Raw genomic sequence first — 21,190 nt, 5'->3', positions numbered from 1 at the left:
CGGGACAGCTCTCTGGTCATAGATTTTTTTTTTTTTTTTTAAACATCTTAATGATCTTTTTTATCTGTAGCAGGCAACACAGTTTCCCCCACAGATGCACAGAATTTTATGTTTTCAGTCTTTTATTAATGTTTATAGCCATTACAAAGCAATGTTGTATTTAACATGTTCACATACATTGTTATGAATCTTTTTTTAAAATTTTTCCACTTATCACCAAATTATTTCTTTCAGCCAGACTTGGTTTCTATAGAAAAAGAAATTTTAAGACATTATTTAAAATAGTGTATTTTATATGATTAAAAAATTAGTAGATGGTACTTTAAATGTATTCTAAAGTATTACTTTGCTTAATCATTCTTAATTCGTTTATATTTTCTACTTTTCATATGTTTAGAAATCTCTTATTCTAGGAATGATTAAAGAAACATTGCTCCCTACAGGATCTTTATTAATTATAAAGGGACAAATAGTAACTTGACTGTGCTGAAACCTGGCAGATACCACCCTAACCAGTCATTTCGAAGGTAACCTCACCATTAATGTGACAACTCAATATCCTGTGCCTCCTAATATGGGGCATTGAGGAAAACACAGCAAGCTTCTGTAACAGGGTCACCAAAAACACACCAGCACAAGCACCAGGAGGCACCAGACAGACTGAGATGAAGGGTGATGGGTGCACTGACTGCCCTCTGGCCTTCCAAAGCATCAAGATTGTGAAAGACAGGGTCTGAGGAGCTGCTGTAAGAGAGGTGTCAGGGGGGCCTCAGGGAAGTGGCAACAGTGCAGGACATGAGTGGGTTTCCTTGTTCTGTAAAGAACACAGTTAGGATGATTGGTGAAATTGGGAAATAAAGCTGTATAGAGCATTCACATTTGGGGATCTGGATAAAGGGCGTTTGGGAATTCTTTGTCCTACTCCTGCAGCTTTTCTGTATGTCCAAAGAAAGTTCATGAAATTTTGTGTCATTTTGTGAATATGTGAAATAGTCACCAAGCACAGCATTGTATTAGGTTGGGGTACTTGGCTAGCAATACAAATATCCAGTCCCTGTCTAGGGAATTTCAAACCCAGTAAGTTTTTCAACCTGTGATCTGCATCTGAAAGGTTATCTATCATGGAAAAGTCACAGTGTAAGAAAAGTACCTTTTACATCTGTCACAGGAGGTCCCTGTGTGCTGCTCATGGTGGGGAGTTGGACTACAGTAACTGACAGGACAGACAACACTCTCCCTAAGGACTTCTCCTTTGTGGAAACAGCCATCTCCAGGTGCATGACATCACAGTGGGATGCTCTTTTGTGTGGTTTACAGGCAGGCAAGCGTTTTTTAAAGACTATAATTTTTTTTTTTTCTCAGCCTTTTTAACTTTTTGCTTTGTTTAATTTATTGGCTTGTCTTCTATTGGGTTCTTGCATTATTACTAAACACTCTTTATAATAAAAAGAACATTCATAGAAGAAACTTTCACGGCAGAAAGTGTTGATATAAAATCCTGGAGCAGAAATTAAACTCCATTTGCACTAAGGATTAATCTTTCAGTGACTTAAATTTTCAACCATTTATATATTTCCTTTTATCCTGGTTTTGAGAAGGAAACGGAGTTGTTTTCTTTACATAATTTCCCCCTGTTGAGTTTGCCGTGTCCAATTTTGAACCAGGAAAGACCAAAGCCTGTAGCCATAAGGCAGAAATTTCACTCTTTGTACACTTTGTTGGTGTATATACATTAAAATTCTGTTCAGTTTCCTACTGTGGGGTGTGTGTGTGTGTGTGTGTGTGTGTGTGTACACTTATGTAGGGGGATTGCTGCAGGAATTGGGGAGCAGGGGATTTAACTTTTTCTCCTGCATCTTTCACAATCAGTGATGCTTTCCCCTCTCCCTGGAAGCATAGAGGATGCTCCTCTGTCTGATTGGCTGTTGGAAATTATGTTGCTTTTTTTTGGGGGGGGGGAGGTTTCCCAGACTTCTCTTAAGGATGATCTATTACTTAGAAAAAAGTTAGTGTTTTCCTTTAGGAAAGAAGTTAAAAGTTGTGCTTTTGTTTTTGTTTTGCAGTGCTGGGCACTGAACTGAGGGCCTCATGCAAGCTGAGCAGGTGCTCTACCGCTGAGCTACATCCTCTGCCCAGAAATTAAATTCTAAATGTGTCTTCCATAAATCATGGTTCACTTCTTGGTGAATGCCTTATGTCAGCTTCAGGGACAATTATACTGCATCAGATTGGGACCAGCTTAGAGCCTATGTGCTGTTCAAGCGCTGGCTATCAGGAATTGAGCCATGTAAATTCCTGCCTGGAGGTAGAGAAGGAAGAAATCAGGGCATAAAATTCACAAATTCTTCATATTGGGTGGAGTATTTAGGCAAAAAGGCCTTTTACGTATCATGAAATATGGCTTCTAGAATTTCCAGCTGCATATTTACCTTCATTGGGTAGAACAGCATACGTGGTTTCCATCCCAGCATGAATGTGGTCGGTCACATGGCAGTGGAGTAACCAGATTCCAGGCGTTTGGGGAGACATTTCTAGGGTTTGGTACGTCCCAGGGAAAATGTCAAAGACATCAGAACTATAAATGCCCCTGTGCTTAATTAGAAAAATGACAAACATTACATAATGTATTAAGAGTTGGCTCAGTCTTCCACTGGGGAACCTGGGGATGTTAGAAAAATGGAATGAGTCCCTGCACATCTGTGTTTAATCCGGACCGTGGGATGTGTGGTCTGTGTGTTTCTAGTAAGCCCTCAGCACCATGGGCCATCAAGTGGGTGCAGAGGAAAGATGAGATGGTGTTGGCCCAGCTCAGGACTGCTTGTGGCCTCCTGCACTGTGACTCTGGCCCACCTCTGTATAGCACTTGAGCTATACAGAGGAACTAGGCTGTGGCCTGGCAGCCCCAACCTCGCTGTAGCCTGAACCTGCCCTAGACCATCTGTGTATGAAACTCTAGGGCAAGGAGGATAGTAATGGAAGCAGAAAAGGAGGCTGATGGAGACGCCCAGGCCAGGGTCAGTCCAGGCAGAGACGTAACTGGAGACAGGAGTTGGGTGTATTTCTGCAAGGATAGAATCAAAAGTCCACTAGAGATAGATCATTGTAAAACAAAATGCAGATTATAAATGGACTTTCTGCAAGGTGCTTTTTTAGTAGTTCATACATTTTCTACATTAACTCAAAAAAAAAAAAGAATATTATGAAAGGGCCATTGGTTCCTGCTGAAATCAGCACTTCAGCACTGGGTGGAGAACAGAAGTAGGATTGCGGTGGAGGGACGTTGCTTAACATCTGCCTGATGACCTTGCTCACCCAGGCCTTTTAAGATTCAGAACTTTGAACTGCAGGGCAAAAGTTAGGATGGTCCTGACCTCTGCTCTCTGGCTTATTACGAGAACACTCCTGCCCTCCCTGAGAGCAACTCCACTCAAATGCCTTACTGAGCAATGTGTGAGCGGAACTCCATGAAAATTCAGTAAAAATTTCAAGGAAAACTTAGGTTAACAAAGACCTGGTATCAATTGAAATTTCTATACCTTTTACTCTTTGAAACTTCCTTTTTTTTTTTTTTTTTTTTTTTTCCCCAGAACCCAGGGCCTCACACATGCTAGGCAAACACTCTGCTGCTGAGCTGGATTTCTAGTCCTTTTGTCAGGTTTTTTTTTTTTGTGTGTGTGTGTGTGACAGGGTCTTGCTAAATTGCCGGCCTTGAACTTGACATCCTCCTTCCTCCACCTCCCAAGTGGCTGAGATCACAGGTGTGCGCCACCATGCTTAGATGAAACTTTGAATTTTTCATAGATACATGTGAGGAAAGATTTTCTCTCTGTGAAGCCATATTCAAACAGAGCAAGAAGGAAGACCACCAGTGGCTCTTACCTTGTAATGGAAGCTGTGGCCGTGAAAGTGCACCGTATGCAGATCTATCTCATTGCCCATCCCCATCAGGTACCAGTTGACCTCATCTCCCACGTGCATTGTGAGGCCTCGCAGGTTTCCGAACATTCTCCCATTAATAGCTGGGGAAAGCACGTGAATGCATGTTACCTTGTAGAATATTTTAAACCGATAGGTATTTCACAGATAATATGATATTAGATGAATGGGGCGGGGGAGTCTTTTGGATACAATAGAATGCATTTCACTACAAATGAAGGAAATGGATATTTTAAGGTCACTTATGTCACACTAATGCTTCTCTCATCACCTTGCACTGAAGAAAACCTTAATCCTACTATTGGATTTAATTAAAAGGGAATAAGATTTTTGGAATTGGGAGAAAAATTAGCAAATGATTTTAAATATAGTCCCCTTCAATAGAATTTTACCTCACAAAGTGAGGAAAAAGTAGTTTACCTACAATGTAATAAATGAATAGTCTCCAACCTAATTATAATTGAAAGAAACAAAGGGTGAAAATGAGGATATTTGTTTTAGAATAATGTATCATACTGTACCATGCATTTTATTGCTTTCTATGAATTCTTCGTCATCTTTTTTTACTCTCTCGGGGTGATCAGAGTATGTTTTGATGTTGTCATCTAAGTACCAAGATTCATTCTCATCAAATACTAGAAACAGAAGGGAGAATTCCAGTTTCTTTATGGGATTGAATACTTTCAGGTAGTGTCTCCGACAGACGATCAGTGGGCCAATCAATCCGCTGTAGAGATCCTGGGGACAAGCAGAAACTTCAGTCATTCTGGAATATAAGTCAGGTTTCAGCAAACTGGGGTCTTACCACCTTGACCTCAGGAATTTGGGGAGGACCCATTTAATTAGTAGACTTGGCCTAACATGACGATGCCAGTTTACTGACTTTGCAGTGAAGTGGTTAGGTTGGAACAGTGGTGAGCAACAGGGTGGTTATGTGAGTGGTATGGAAGTAGAGATGTGCATAGAGGCCAAAAATTGGCTCAGCTAATGCTCAGTGATTTAAAAGAATCCTAAATGAACAGTGTGGGCTTGTTTACACCATGGGCTCATGAACTCATGAATATGAGCCACACTTTAGGCCACTCACTATAAATCCATGGAAGAGTGGGCAAAGCTCCTGCCCTCTAGGAACTCATTCTAATAAAGGAAACAGAAATGGAAGAAATGGAGTAGACATGGGAGTAGTCTCAGCTGCAGTGAAGATTGATGCACACAGGGAGGGAGACCACCAACGCCACGTCAGTGAGCAGTTGGATTGGGCTGGGCGTCTGAAATGGCAGGATAGGTCTTAAAGGGTCTTTGGGCTGAATCACGGTAGAGAACTTAAGGTTCTGTCTTGTGCATCATTGGAAACCACTGAAAAACTAGACAGAAAATGGCAGCAAATTTGTTCTAAGTCATTTAGGTGAAGCAAAGGAAGACTTGGAGGGGAAGAGATTGGACGCTGGGAGGCCATGGTGTAGTTGAGACAAGTTTCAAGAACCTGAGCTATGGGGATGGAGAGAAGGAATGGATTGAGCTCTAGGTGGGGATGGGAGGGTGAATGGTCTGGGTGAGCCAGGGAGAGGCAGGTGCTGGGTAAGTCAGCACCTCTGCACCAGATCTGTGGCCTGGGTGCCTGTGCTGCTGCTGATAACAATGGAACATGCAGAAGGAGGCCAAGGACCCAGCATTCATGTTAGAGTGGCTGAGTGTTAAGGCCCTGGGGGAGGTGCCCAGTATGCAGCACCAAAACTCAGAAAAGATTTGGACTAGAGATTTATTTCTACAAAACAAATATTTGAACAAATGTTGAAATGTTTCATCAAACAGCACTTTCAGCTACTCTGTGAATGACTGCTGAGATCAGCTTTTATATTATCTGGTTGGAAAGAGTGCTGAAACCATGTACCAGCTCTTTGAGTTCAACGTATTTTCAAGCCAAAAGGGAAATAAAATATAACATTGATCGATAACTGAATTTCTATAAGTATTCTCCATAATCGGCAATACTAGGGTAATTATAACTATCTTTACAAATAAACCAAACTAATACAGATTGAATACTTATTTTCCTGTTTAACATAGAACTTGAGCCCAGGAAAACACTCTTCTTCCTTCAGTTGTGTGTATTTGGGGGGGTTGTCACAAAACACCAAATGACTTAACATTTACCTTAACTTGGTCCACAGTGGAGTAGTAAACCCATGGGATACAGGGCGAATCCTCTGTGCCAGCTCCAGATCTTTCTGGGATTTTCCATATATAAGTGCGAATTTCACCTAAATTAATCAGGAGTTAAGTCTTGATAGTAGTAACCCAGGAACTGGAATGTCAGGGTAATACTACTCAAAACTCCTTGCAGGCATTTAGTTGTAAGACTGACTGTTAGATATATTTCATGTCATTTTTGTGTGTCAACTAGGAACTAACTATTGATGATACACTTGCTGTCATTCAGACAGGAGGGGGGGGGGGCTGTTCCAGTATCCTCATTTGAAGAAGCTTTGCAACTCCTCTTAGCTTGAAATGTTTCCCTCAGATGCCAAATGGCTGTCCCGCAGGGGCAGCCCTGTCCCTGGGGTCATGTCTGTGTGTGACTGTCCTACTTGACTCCCTTGGCTCTGTGTGGCCCTCCTCTCCCCCTCCTCCTACCACCTCCTCACTGAGCCCAGGATTCAGGATCAGCCCCCCTACTCCTGTGCCTCCGACTTGTCAAAGTCCTGCTGGCCTCCTGTCTTGTCCCATCTGTCTCATCGAAGGCTCCTCTGCCACTCCTGTCCCATGCAGGGCATAACCATATTCTGGTCCTTGACACCCTGAAGATCCTCCTACCTTGCCAAACCCTTACCCTTTTCCCACATCCCCAGGCTCTTCTCCAGTCCCATCTCCATTTCCAGTCACCTCAAGGCTTCCTGTGTCCTTGCTCCTGGACCTGAACGTCCCCCGTGCCCTCTACCAATCCTGACTGTGCTCTTTACTCGCATATTTAAAAATGCCATCGACTCTAACCTGCCAGAATCCTGCAGACCTTTACTAGGCGAGCAGGCTAGACCTGAGCATGGTCTTCAGGGATGTGGAAGACTTTTTCCTGTTCTTTAACTATTCTTATGTCAAAAATTTTATTGTAAATATAAAGTGTCGATTCACCACCTGAACACCTTACTGTCGCCTTGGCTTTTACTTATTGCAACAAGCTGCACAGAAGCATTTCCTTCTCCCTAGCCCTTCCTCCTTCCACGGCCTTCTTCTTCCCGTGGTTGGTGCTCAGAACCTGAGTCCTCTCTGGCTCTTCTCTCCCTCACACTCCCTCTTGCCCCCTTTTTGGCCATTTTAGCAGCACCTTGAAAATCAAACTGGTACCCCAACTTCTTACCCTTTCAGCTGCTCTCCTCTGTTCCAAATCACGATGATTTGGTAGAATTTTTACCCACATTATCAAACAAGTTCTCTCACTGGTCCCTGATGCTGCCTTTGCCCCAAGAGTCACCTGCCCACCTATCAGCCAGAACGCCCCTTAAAAGGTGTCAGTCATCCTTCTTCTGCTCAGATCCTTGCACAGGTGTTTAGAATATAGACTCTCCGTCTTAGTCATGGCCTCCTGGTCCTCCCTCCTCCGTCCCACCCTACTGTCCCTGCTTCACATTCTGTCCCTTGCTTGCTCGGCTCTCACCTCTGGGCTGCTTGCTGTTTTCAGGCCAGGCACACTCCCATCTCCCATCTCGGGGGCCTTGGGTCTTCCCTACAACTACCTGGGCACCATTGCCTCATGCCATTTAGATGTCCCCATCAATGTCACCTCCTCAAAGAAGCCCTCCTGACGGCCCTAGAACAGCACCTGGGACTCCTCACCCTGCTGGGCCTTCCGCAGCAGTGCTTGCTGCTCCCCATTTAGCTCCCTCTGATCTGCTCGCCTCCCGGGGAAGAGCGGGAGGACCACCAGGGCAGGGTTTTTAAATTTCTGTTCCCACTAAATTTGCAAGAGCAACTCTGCAGAGCAATTATTCCTTTTCTCGTATGGTGTATTTGAGCACTCCCAAATGACCAAAAAAAAAATGGCCTTTTCCTAGAAGCCAATTTGACAAATAACGGAAGAAAACATCTTCTGAGCTAGGTCATGCCGGGTACTGGACTAGATACAGGGGGCAGTTAAAATGACAAGCGGCAACCTCTGGCCCTACTGACCCTATCTGGGAGACAGGCCCACACACCTCAGCCATAGGTAGTAGGGTCGGTGCCACCTGAGGCATGCCCTAGCTGAGCTTGGGGGAGCGTCTGGCACTCCCCTGGAGGATCTGCAGCTCTGCAGCCTCTTCCTGCTTCCCTGTTGGCTCCTTTGCCCTGGTAGGAGCACATGCTTGGACACCGGTGCACATGCAGACACACTCCTCGTGTCCCCTCTGAGCCCCCACCTCCTGCTTCACTTCCTCAGGTCACATTCGTTTGGAAGAAATGCCTGTGTGACAGTAGCCATCCATGGAGAGGCTGCTGTGTCCCTAAGGTGCTCCTCCCCGTGAATACCTGGCAGTGTCGGAGTCACCATGGGGCTCTCTGTTTTCACCCCGTGGGCATGTATGGAGTAGGGTCTTGTTGCCATGTTTTTAAAGACAATCTTGACTTTGTCTCCAACATCTGCATGAAGCTGTGGGCCTGGTGAGAGGGAAAGGAAGAGTGGCTTATTCCCCTGCCAGATGGAAACTTCTAACTTAGTAATAAAGCCGAGACCAGGTGACTTTCCCACTGTGAGGCGGTCTCTGATCTCCCCTGTGGCTTTGAGCTAGTACCAGCATAGATTTACACCCATACCAGATGCTCTGGGGTAAAAATACCAGCAATGGCTTCCAGGAAAGATGGAGACCACAGTAAAGCTCTTACTTAGAGTTCCAGCGGTAGTGCTTCATCAGGGGAGCTGATGACCAGGGGTCATCCTGTATTACTCAACTATCCTCTGGAGACCATGGTAAATCTCTTACCCAGAGTTCTAGAGGTAGTGCCTAATCTTGGGGAGCTGGTCCCCCCAGGGGTCTTCCTGAGAGTGAGTTTAGGACGGTTCTTATTTGACAGGATGGGCTGCCCCTCCCCATCCTGCCCCCTAGCCAATCCCAACCATTTTCTGTTTGGTAGAATTTCTGCCATCCGACATCAATGCCATTTTCCTCTGGGTGTCTTGCTCTAGGGGCTGAGGATAACCAAGCCCCAGGGAAACTCTGATGTTGGGGAGAGAGGGGGGTGAAGGTGTCAGGTGGTTTTCGAGATCATTTCCAAGCCTGGTGTGGTCAAGTCAGGCATTTTGTCTTCAGGTGGCTCCTGACCAGTCCAGGGAAACTTCTCCATTGCCTGTGTATGGTAACACTCACTTTCCCGTGTGTGGGGGTGTTCTTGTAATTAACCATTTACATCTTAATTTAAAAATTAAATGGCTCGGTGAGAGAGAGAGAGAGAGAGAGAGAGAGAGAGAGAGAGGATAAAAGGGAGAATTTGGGTAGGAATTTCATTAGGAAGCAGCTTCTTAGGAACTTCACCAAAACTTCATTAATTCACTTGATAAATACCAAATACATAAAAGTTCACCAGTATAAGCAATAATGCATTATTTCTGACAGAAATGAGTAATATTTTATTATCTATACTCTTCAATAAGCATAGGCTTCTCTTTTACTGAATAACCTTTTATTTTGATTTGAATAACTGTGACATATGAAAGGAAAATAGAATCCAGGGACATGGCTTGCTGCCCCTCTGACATGAGGCGCGTGAACCTACCTAGAATCCCCAGGTGCTCTTCCTCAGGTTTTCTCTCCACTGGGACTCGGAAGGTGCTGTCGGTGTATTGCCGGTACACAGCTTTCTTGTACTTAGAGCCTATGTAAAACTCTCCCTTATCTAGAAATGCATTGGAAACACTAAAAAAAAAAAAAAAAAAAAAAAAAAGACAAAAAACAGGTTAGTATTTTTTTTAATGAAAATGGAAGTTGTTTTTAAGTTTTAAATTTTGAGTAAAAGTATAATTTTATTGAAGTAATTGTGGCAGTTTTTAGTCATTTCCCACCCCAGTAAAAAAAAAACAAAAAAAACAAGGCTTTAAAGCTAGATGCGTGTGGCAGACAGCACACCTCGCCATCTGGGTGGCGTCCCTGATCCTGGTCCTCACTTTGCCACTGGCTACATTACCTCCAGCTCATCACGACCTGTTGGAGCCACGGTTTTCTGATCAACAGATCATCCCTAGGTTTCCGTGCTGCCTAAAGCTGTATGAGTCCAGATTCGGTCAGTGATGGGATCTCAGGCTACTGCCACATTTCTGGATGCTAGAAGCTGCAATGGCACCTTTTCCCGATCATCCCCTGTTCCTAAAATTTTCATGGCCACCTCATGACTCCTATATAGTCTTTTTGTTTTTTTGGTACTAGAAATTGAACCCAGGATTGCTTATCCACTGAGCCACATCTCCAACACCCCTGTGTTTTAAAATATATTTTATTTAGAGGCAGAGTCTTTTTGTGTTGCTTAGGACCTCACTAAATTGCCGAGGCTAGCTTTGAATTTGTAATCCTCCTGCGCCAGCCTCCCAAACTGCTGGGATTACAGGCGTGTGCCACCACACCTGGCTTGCATAGCTTTTTAACAATTTAATCCCAGTCACCAAAATAACCTTTTACTCCTCTGAAAACCACAGTTGCCATCACAGTCAAACTGACCAGCCCGTGCTGCCCACCACGGCTCTCCTCTGTGCTGTGCACCCTGGATCTGCTTATCCACGCAGAGCCCAGTCCTCAGACCAGATCATCCAGATGGTGCAAGATGTAGTTGATATAGAGGAGAGCACAGTGTTTACTAGGGTGCCAGGTGATGCTGCTCGGAACGGGTGTTGGAAGCTCTGGTAGCCATCTTTCACTTCATTATGCACACTAAATTTATTCTTTTTTTTTCCATACAGCACACATTGCTAATGGTTTTGAATCATATTTTCCTATAAGTTCTTGGGAGGAAAGAGTTCCTAGACTGCCATCAGGCATTTAAAATACTCTTGCATACCTAACAGTTTTAGGGATACAAAATGCATTAAAAGTAAAATTTGGAAAGAAAAACAAGCAGCCAATAGTTGGTAAATAAAGTTAACAGTGAGCTCTGAATTTGGCCCCTAATTTTGGTTTAGTTTGAAAATAAATAACAAAATAATGGAAGTTTTCCTCATGAGAAAATTAAGCAGCAATAGATGAGGACAGGTTCTTAGGAGGCTTTTGTTGTTTGGGTTGGTATTGCTGAACCCAAGGGTTTCTGATTCTAAAAGTTGGTATCATTCTCCTCTGGTAGGAAACCTAAAATCACAAAGTGGAAATGAAAGCCTGGCGGGTTACTTTAGCTCTTGTAAGTGATGCAGCTCCTTCTCCCATGCCCTGTATGGCGAATAATCCCATTCCACCTCCAGGGCTGCCACGTAGTAGGTTCTTTCATTCAGGTAGCCGGTGAGATCCTCGGGCTGCTGTGTGCAGCTGCTCACAGTGTATTTCTGCTTCATGCCACCTGTGTAGTGGTCGGTCGTAAGGCACTCGACGTCAAAGGTCCCTGGAGTGGGAGAGAGGAAAAGGTGGCTCCCTACCTTACTCCAAATCCATGCCAAAGCCCTTCTTGTGACCCGGTTAGAGGACCTGACACCCACCTCTGATGGCCTCACCTGCTGTTTACTCTATTGCAGGCCCCTTAGCTGTTCTTAGAAGAGGTTGGCATGTGCCCATCCAGATACCCTTGCACTGGCCACCTCCCCTGCCTGGAAGCTTCTCCCCAGATATCTACATGGTGCACATGCTCACATTATTCATGTCTCTCCCTAATTGTCACCTCCTGAGGGAGTCTTGGCTCCTGCTCCACAGGTCGCCATCTCCTCCTTGCCCTAGTCTTCTGCCCGTACTTATAACCACTTGATGTGGATGTATTCTTAGGATTGCTTAGTGTCTGTTTCCCTGGGATAGAATTTCAGCTCCATGAGACACTTTATCTCCCTTTTTTTTTCATTGTTCCATGTATTTCTACTTGTCAAAAGAATAAAAAGGGAGTCACTGCATCTGTTTTGAGTTTTAGTGGCACAAAATGAGCCAAATAAATCCTGAAATAAATTAGCATATTTTCGTATCTTGATTAAAATTCTTTCTGGGTTGTTTCAGTTTGGTTGGCTCATTCAGAGCAAGGCTGGTCGCTGTCTGAATTTGCATGGCTGCAGTTCTAGCGGAGAACAGGGCAAGCAGTGTATCCAGGCTGCAGAGACCCTATGGAAAGCTCAGCGTTGGAGCTCTGTGGGGGCCACCCTGCTACTCTGTCTCCCCAGCTACCTTCAAGAGGACCTGAATTAAAAAGGAAATTGCTTGAGGACTCTTCTGTGTGGAATCGGAGTAAACCAGAGCCCCCTCTCTTCTTCCTCTGGTATCCCCTTTTATCCCCAGTAGATAGGGAATACGCAGGTCTATATATTCCTTACACACCCTTTCAAGGAAGGAAGGACCTTTGGGAGACTTGAGCCAGGGTGACTTTACCACCCAACATGTTTGGCTACACGAATCAGCCTAACAGAGTCTTATCTTGGCTCTAGGCACACGAACCTGCCGAGTCAGGCTGCATGAGAAGTGTCAGACTCGTTTGTGGGAAGAGATTGGCTGTGTCTCTTCTTTCTCCTTTTGACAGAAATGTGTTTCCTGAAAAGTAGATCCCGTGTACGTCGGCCTCATTTCCAGCACTGAATACGTACCACACGACTGAGTCTCCTAGGCACATGTTGAGACCAGGCAGATTCCCATACATGAATCCATTAATCGCTGTAAAAGTTGGGAAATATCCTATTGAGAGCAATTTATTTTATGACAGTCTCTGACTTTCCAAACCCAACTATGTGTTTTTTTTGTTTTGTTTTTTTAATTTTAAAAGCTTCATTCAAGCCTGTCTGTTCTTTATGTGTCAGGAGTGTCTGTGTCATCCCTAGCACTTCCAGAGCAGTCCCTGACTAAAGGAGCAGAACTGAAGGCCTCAGAGTTCTGTGCTGTGTCCCTGGCACCTTGGGGACCTCCCTGTTCTTCCTGCTAGAACAGTGGGTTTCCGCTGCCATTCTTTCTTCTCTCTGTGGTCATTTTAGTGAGTTACTAAACCTATGAATAAATACTGCTCTTCCTGGACATCATACACTGGGAATGTGTTTGTCTTAGATGAAAATTCTCATCTTGAATGTCAGGGAAGAGTCGATGCAAGGAATTTTTTCTGTTATTTTCAATAGATAATATTTTTGATACTTGCAAAATGCAAAAATGCAGAATCAATAAAATATTTCATAGATGGTAGGTGGTATGACCAGAACCAGTCTAGCTGTAAACAAACTAACCAAAACTTAACTTTTTTTTTTTCCCCTCTGTGAGCTACAATAGTTTTTACTGTTCTAAATTAGTGGTGTGGGCTTTTTGAACATTAGCTCACTGTCTCTAACCATAACCATCATATTTTAGGATTACACCGAGAGAAAAAGAAAAAGAAGAAATTATACAGACACACACATGCACACACACACCCACACACTGCATTATATCTTCAAATCTAGGCTTCAATTAAATGAAAATTATTCTGGGCATTGGTAGTTTTTAAAGCTCCCAGGTGATCCCCAGGTGATGTTCAGTCAAGAGTGAGAATCATGAGATCATAGGGCAAAGGTCATATCTTTTTACATTGAATAATAAAATGAGCCTGTCCTTACTGAGGCATGGGTGAGAAAAGTGCCCAACCCGGTAGTTCTCAAACTTGAGCCTACATCAGAATGACCTGGAGGGTTGTTAAATGTAGATTTCTGGGAGTTAACACACCAAATTTCTATTTACTGGGTAGGGATTGGGCTTAAGGATTTGCCTTTCATGTCCGTAGGCAATGTGGAGGCTGCTGATAGGGACCCCCTTTCAGGACTATTCATCTACTAGGCATATCTTGTATCTTATATTCTGAGTTAAGTGAAATGATGGATAATTGACTGAAATATTAAATAACCAATGATATTACCATCAGAGCACTGTTTAATCATTTGTTGAATATTAATGAGCAAAGCTGTCCACATTTTGGTTTAATTAAAAGTCGTATGTATTCAACACTGAAATAACCCCAGAGCTTGGTGGGGATGTGGTACTCACAGTGCATCTTATTGGATTCCTGGAAGTCTGCATCTTCTTTATCCACCTGATCAGGTGCAGTTGTAAACATTCTAATATTATCATCCAGGAGCAAACTCTCGTTCTCATCAAATACAGTGGGAAACAAATAGAACTCCTTGTCTACATCTTTCTGCAAATCAGAAGAACAATGAGGTGAAGGCAGAATGAATAAAGTGGCAGACATAAGGCTGTGCATGCAGACAGGCTAAAGCAAGAACAGACATGTCTGCTCCTCTTTGTGAACTAGAGCTGGTGAAATTCCAGTTGGTTACCAGGGTTTACCTTGGCATCTGTTAATGGGGTTGTGGTTCAGTATGGTAATCATCTCCCTTCCTACCCACGTGCCCCCCATCAATTGAAACCACACTCCAAAAAAAAATTACTAAAATTGGGGGGTGGATACGTGTGGGTGATGGAAGTCAGGGAAGATGCATGCACATTTATGAGAACTTCAGAATTCCTGAAGGCAGAGCAGGTGGAAGCAACAGATTGAAAGATAGATCATCCTGAGTGATTAAATAATCTGCCAATGAATTGGAGCATGGATTCACAGTCTCCAACCAGCTGGGCCCTCTCCTGCCCCTGGGCCAAAAAAAAAAAAAAAAAGAATTTAGAAGATGGCAAAGGAGAGCAAACGTTAGAGAGAGTTGCATGTCTTTCCCTTAAGATTCCTCTTGATATGAAGAACACAATTATCAAAGTGTAAAACCCACTAAAGGCAGAGACCTGAAGGTTAGATCCTATCGAGAACTGAGTTAAGGAAGGTGATCTGAAGAAAGTGCCCATATATCAGAAGAAATGAAGATGAGAAGTACATACAGCAATGATTTTAGAAAGACAGGAGTTGAAAAAGGGGGAGACACAATCATCAGATATAGTAGCAGGAATGTCCACCAGCATAAAGAGAAAAAACCAAAGTCTTCAGATTCAAAAGCTTCACTGGAAATAAGATGAAATAGTAACTACACCTAAAAATGTCATGGTAACATTTTTTAAATTTCAGAGACAGAATTTCTATAATACTCCATTTAAAAAATATCATCTGAAATGAAATTTTTGTAACATGGAGTGTTCCTGCCCACCTGTTCCCTTTGTGTCCCCCCAGACTGCTGTGAGTTTGTTTGCCTGAAGTTTAGCTCCTTAGATGTCGTCTCCATCTTCTCAAGGTTTTGATTCACTTTCCCATTACTGTATTTTGGTTTCCAAAGCATTTGTCACTCCCTGAAGTTATTTATTTTCATTTTTCTGTGTTTGTTTATCTCCTCTCCTCTTGTTGCCCTCCCCCCACATAACTCTAAACTGTAAATCTATTATGGCTATAAACCAGCTTAGATGTTTGATTTACCACTGAATTCTGTGCCTAGCACAGGATTTTTTTTTTTTTTTTTGAGAAGTTCAAGTAATTTGTCTTTTTTTTTTTTTATAAATAGAAAAATATTCTCAGTAAACTAGAAATAAATAGAATAAAGGATAACTATTTATCTCCTATTAGAATGGGTAAATCCGTCCCCAAATTTGACAATACATAATTTGACTTAAAAAGACATTATTGAAGCTTGAATTATTTCAAATTTGAAAACTTAAAAAAAAAACGGAAGGATCAAATTTTTGTCTTCTCCTTCATATAGAACATGTCCCTTGAGATAACCAAATAACCAATTACAGGAACTTTCCACTTTTAGAAAAATACCAGATAAAAAAGAGAAAAGAGTAGAATTCAAAAAGATGATGATGATGATGATGATGACGACAACAACAACACAACACAACTTCTGATTAGTTTATGATCTAGGAAAAGATCATTGATGACTGATAACATCTCCTACTGAGGGCCTACTATACATTATACTTTCTCTGATAGAAGTATTCTTGTAGGACCACAAGCCCACATGTTATAGTAACCTTAAAAGAAAAAAAAAAAAACCTCTGTATTTGATCAAACCTTCAAATCAAGTCACTGATTTATAGCAATTAAGAAGGGGAAATAAAAACGTATTATAAAACACCACAGAAAAATATAGACATGGGACTAGGGTATGGCTCAGTGGTAGAACACTTGTCTGGCATGAGTGGGACCCTGGGTTTCATTCTCAGCACCATTATCATTAGTAGGTGATTTTTAAAATGTTCATGTTAAAAGTCTATTTTTATCATAAAAGACCAGGGATCCTATGGACGATCACATTCCCAACCCATCTTCTAACAATCGTATTAGCAGAAAATCTCTGCTTAATATACATCTTATTAGGCTAAGAAAAATTGAGAATAAAAGTTATATGTGAAATCTTCACTGTCTCAAAATAATGATAATTTAGAGATTGACACATCATTTTCATTTCCTCTGACTAGACCTACCTGTCTCCCATTTGCATGTAAACTTCCTTTCTTGCATATTTTCATTGGCCCGATAAGCCCAGTGAATATATCTTTCGTGGGATCCACAGCAGAATAATACATCCTAGACAGGCACACGGGATCTGCATAAGTGGGTCCCACTTCCTGGGGGACAGTCCATTCATAGGTAAAGGTTTCCTTAGGCGCCACATGGGAGGCTGGATGAGGAGGTGGACCTGTGAGGAGGCCACAGCAGGAAGGTCAGTGTTCTTCTTACTGTCACTAGAGCCACATGATGAATTGAGTTTAGGATAATCTACTTCCAGGTTCCTTGTGGTGAGTGAGAATGGAATCCTACTAGTGCTCCTGTGTCAGATCAGCAGGTTAGAGTGACTTATTCAAGAAGCTTAAAACTGAAAGTAATTGTGGAACTATTCAAACCTCCCCAATTTACACTTGAGGAAACTGAGGCCAGAGAGGCTGAATAACCAGCCCAGGGTCACATTGCAAGTGGTGGCAAAATCACCAGTCTTCACTGGTCACCCTTGAAAAGTGAAAAGCTCAAAGATATCCATATGCTGGTATATTTTGCATCATTAAAATTATATGTATAAATACTTATAATGCTAACAGAACAAACTCTGGGTGCAAAACTATTATGATAAGTATATTTATATACTATCATGATCATATTTAAAATATATATTATAGTGCATAGAAGAAAGTGGAGGAATTATATAAAATGTAATCGTACTTGTCTATAGAACTGTGGATAACGCATATTTTTGGTTATACCTTCATATATTTTTCCAATATTCTAAAATGGGCATCTGGACGTCTTGTAAAACTTTACATTGCTGATGATTGGTTGAAAGGGGCCATACTCACTTTCCGTCGGGGGATTGTAGTGTTGCGCATAGAACATGCCCTCATTGTCCTTGCTGAATCTCACCCCAGTTGGCTCAATACTGAGGGGGTATGGTCCTTTGTTATAGAAGGTGACTTTGATGGTGTCTCCCACTTCTGCCCAAATGATGGGACCTAGGAACAAAGGGAGAATTATTGGACTTCATTGCTATATAATGTGCAAAATGTATAAGCATTATTTTCTTCGGCAGTGTCCTCTAGCGAGTACCACTGGAAGCAACATGCTTATTTGTGGCAAACTGAAAAGTTGGGTTTTTTAAAAAAGTTCATGGCCAATCTGACATGGTGAGATTAGGAAGAGATAAGAAGAACTTTTTGATCCAACTTCAGGGTAATGAAATTTGTTATCATTTTTTTCCCAAGTTAATAATAGACTTTCAACATCCATGAAAAATTGTACTGAGTGTCTACACATCTACAGAAACTTATTTGAAGTAACTATATACTCCTCAGTCTAGTCTTCTGCTGGCTAAATGTGTGTCATTTGTCCCAAGAGTCAGTGGGTTCTATAAACCATGACCACCCAAAGCAGCTTATTAGTTTGGTTACAAAGGATGACACTTTCAGATTTTCTATCACTAAAATTAATATTATTACCAGTTATGGAATAAAAACATAGTTCTATAGTACATAGATATTTTGCAGAATGGCCAAACTGATCTTTGAGAGCTTTCTATCTGCAGTTCTGAGTATTTACATGTAATAGCTCATTTAATCCTCACTATGATTTCATGAGGTAAGCACTATTATTGTTCCCATATTGCGGAGTCAAGCAGGCACAGAAAGTTAAGTCATTTCCAAAATCCCCGAAGCTAACAGATGAAGAAGAAGGACATCTGAATCCACACTCTGGTCTTCCACTATGCACATCTGGAGGCTGTCCTGGGGACACCTGCAGAGGGCTTGGGGTCACGCCTGGCCTTCTCATTAGTTGCTGCATTTTATTGGAGTTTGACTCTCTGAGTGCCCAGTTTTCACATGGAAGTCTGTTCTTTCTTGGGTTGGGGGTGGGTATCCCCAGCCATGCATATTTTCTGCAGACTCACCCAGGATGCCAAGATGTTCCTCCTCTGGGCCTCTTTCCTTTTGCTTTGTGAAGGTCACATCTGTGTACTCACGGTAAACCAGCTTTTTATAAGAGCCACCAATTCTTGTAGAACCTTGTTCAAAAAATACCCTTGAGTCACTGTCAAAAGAAAAAAGGTCTGATGCTGGTGTTGAAGTGAGACAGAAGGTGTGTATTCACATAAGGCCCATATAAGAAAAAAATCCTGTTCACTGCCTCAAGAAATGAAAAGTTCAGGAGGGTCCTTGTCCACCCTTGACAGTTAATGATTTGTTCTACAACAGAATCTTTGTACTTAGTCATGAAGTGTTTGAAAACACAGTAGCTGCAGTTTGTCTTAGAGTTGCACCAGCTAGCTGATGGAAACTTTCTTTCATTTGCTGAAATCCACAGGCCACTAAGTGGGAATCATCCTCCACATTTACAAATGAAGAAATTAAACACCAGAAGGGCATCTGACTAGCACAAAGGCACCCCATTCATCTCTTCTTTCATTTGCAAATGTGTTGAATATCTGCTCTGTCCAGGACACCTGTGATATGCTGATGATATGCATAGTATGCAGGCTGATATGCCTGTCCACAGGGACCTGACATTTATCAGAGGAGTGACTATGAAGCAATCTCGATACAATAAATGCAATGAGCACAGGGTGTCATGGCGTCATTCTTGCTGGGGACACGATGCAGAGGGGCCTAGGTTGCTCAGATCTCCCAGGGAAGTGATTCTTTAAAATATCTAAAGGAAAAGTAGTGATACCAAGATGAAATGTGTGTGGTCTGATGAATGGGGCAGGTGATTACAAAGAAGAACAGCCTGTAGGGAGGCTCAGAAAGCAGGGATGGTCTAGGGACACAGCAGAAGCGAAACATGTAGGGCATGGCGAGGAGTAAATAAAGAGGCTTGGAGAGATGGGGGCTGGGTAAGAGGACCTAGTTAAGGGCAGTGCTGAAGCACTTAAGCATGGGTGCTTAATGTTTTAGGAGGACCCTGCAGACAGCTGCCTGGAGAGTGTGTGGGAACATGCCAGACTGCAAGAGAAAGGCCAGTCAGAGGGTTGCTTTCAGTGGAAGGTGGTGTTGACTTCAGAGACATTGGCAAAGAGGAGGAGAGGATTAGACAGCTTTCAGAGACATTTAGGATACCCCAAGGTAATGCTTGATGGGGGAGGAGGAGGGATTGGTGGAAGAGCAAGGGAAACAAGGATGGCACTCAGGCTTTGGACTACAGCATGTGGACAAATGGGTTCACAGGTAGTTGGCAATGTCATTCGCTGAGAGAGGAGGAAACAGTTCTATGCAGGAAACAATAAATTCAGGTTTAGACGTGCGGAGTTGGATGGGCCTCCTCCAAGTGGAGGTGTCACTAAGAAATTTGAAATGTACAAGAAGACCCTTCTGGGTTGGAGATGGAGCTGTGAGAGTCGCCACATCTGGAAGTCAGGGGAGCCTGGGACTCAAGTCTTCAGGAGCCACAGACATGAGTGGAGCCAGCAGGCCCACGTACCAACTTGCTGTGTGATTTGTAAGATGGGTGGCAGACAGGACTTCTCTGAGGCACTGATGCCTGAACAGAGAAGGCAGGCGAGGGGCATAATCTCATGGCATTCTCCAACCATCGCCTCATTAAAACCACTTTATCTCCTCACACACAAGAGGCTACTACTGAAAGAAGAAGAAAACAGCAAGCGTTGGTGAGGATGTGGAGAAACTGGGACCCTTGCATGCATCTTTTAGGTGTGTAAAATGGTGCAGCCACTGTGGGAAACATCTGGGTGGTTCCTCAAAAACTAAACACAGAACTACCATGCTGTCCAGAAGTCACACTCCTGGATGGCTACCCAAAAGAACAGAAAGCAGGAAATGGAACAGGTATTTGCACACCAATGTTCACAGCTGCATTAGTCACAAGAGCCAAAAGGTAGAAACTACCCCAATGTCCTTTAACCAATGAATAAACAAACAAAATACACATACCGTGGGAATATGGTTGCATCTTAAAGAGGAATGAAATTCTGATACATGCAATAATGTGGCTAGATCTTGAAAACACTACGCTAAGTGAAATAAATCTCACACAAAAGGAGAAATGTGGTATGATTCCACTTATATGAGTCACCCAGAAGAGACAAAGTCATAAGGATAAAAAGTGGAATAGAGTTGTCAGGGGTCATGGCAAAGATGAAATGGGGGGTTTTAATGAATACAGAGTTTCCATTTGGGATGATAAGAAAGTTCTGGGCATGGGCAGTAGTGCTGTCTATGTCTAATGTTTTACAATATTGTTGACATATTCAGAGCTGCTAGACTGTTTTCAAAAATGCAAAGAAAATTAATCCATGTCTCTAAATGCACTCAGTGTTTTCTTAGGACTTTGTTGAGCATTTCATAACATTTGAACCCATTGTTTTTGGATAGACTCAAATGTCCGTTCTCAAACACAGTCTCTTATAACAAGCAGCATAAATAGTAGTCTAGCTATTTGGTATCAATACTGATTAAAATTTTAATTTGCTGAATCAGTTCTTTATGATTTTAAAAAAATTTTGGATGGAGCAAGTTTTGAAATAATAATTTTTGGGGGATTACCTTTCAGGAGCTGTTAAATTTTCTTTGGTGAAGATATCTATACCGGAGGGAGCGTAATTCCAGATGATTTCCTCAGCAGCAATGTAGTAGTGTCTCACGTGTTTCCCCCGGATGTTGTCTTCGGAGGAGGGCTCCCTACAGTTTTGAACCTGGAAAAAGGCCTGCAAACCGGCTGGGAGGACAGC

General features: G+C 42.6%; 1 protein-coding gene across 4 annotated transcripts in view; it reads right to left on the bottom strand.

Annotated features, from left to right (window-relative positions):
- The window catches only part of LOC107143321 (ceruloplasmin), a 46,097-nt gene that overhangs the window by 9,206 nt on the left and 15,701 nt on the right, over nt 1–21,190 (bottom strand). For 3 of the 4 annotated variants that reach the window (XM_015486955.2, XM_048794122.1, XM_015486957.2), the window contains exons 6-18: nt 21,006–21,177; nt 18,398–18,537; nt 17,313–17,465; nt 16,446–16,660; nt 14,070–14,220; nt 12,510–12,722; nt 11,274–11,481; nt 9,679–9,818; nt 8,437–8,565; nt 6,091–6,197; nt 4,458–4,674; nt 3,880–4,019; nt 2,430–2,592 (exon numbers count right to left, since the gene is read on the bottom strand). In XM_015486955.2, coding sequence (XP_015342441.1) covers nt 2,430–2,592; nt 3,880–4,019; nt 4,458–4,674; nt 6,091–6,197; nt 8,437–8,565; nt 9,679–9,818; nt 11,274–11,481; nt 12,510–12,722; nt 14,070–14,220; nt 16,446–16,660; nt 17,313–17,465; nt 18,398–18,537; nt 21,006–21,177 — 2,148 coding nt within the window. Of the gene's footprint in view, nt 1–104; nt 248–2,429; nt 2,593–3,879; nt 4,020–4,457; nt 4,675–6,090; nt 6,198–8,436; nt 8,566–9,678; nt 9,819–11,273; nt 11,482–12,509; nt 12,723–14,069; nt 14,221–16,445; nt 16,661–17,312; nt 17,466–18,397; nt 18,538–21,005; nt 21,178–21,190 lie in introns of those variants that run through there. The other variant, XM_015486956.2, reaches the window with a different exon arrangement.

The sequence above is a fragment of the Marmota marmota genome, unplaced genomic scaffold (assembly GCF_001458135.2).
Source record: "Marmota marmota marmota unplaced genomic scaffold, marMar, whole genome shotgun sequence".
In the NCBI taxonomy this organism is placed as follows: domain Eukaryota; kingdom Metazoa; phylum Chordata; class Mammalia; order Rodentia; family Sciuridae; genus Marmota; species Marmota marmota.
The sequence above is the reverse complement of the archived record's forward strand: the minus strand, read 5'-3'. Positions and strand labels throughout refer to the sequence as shown.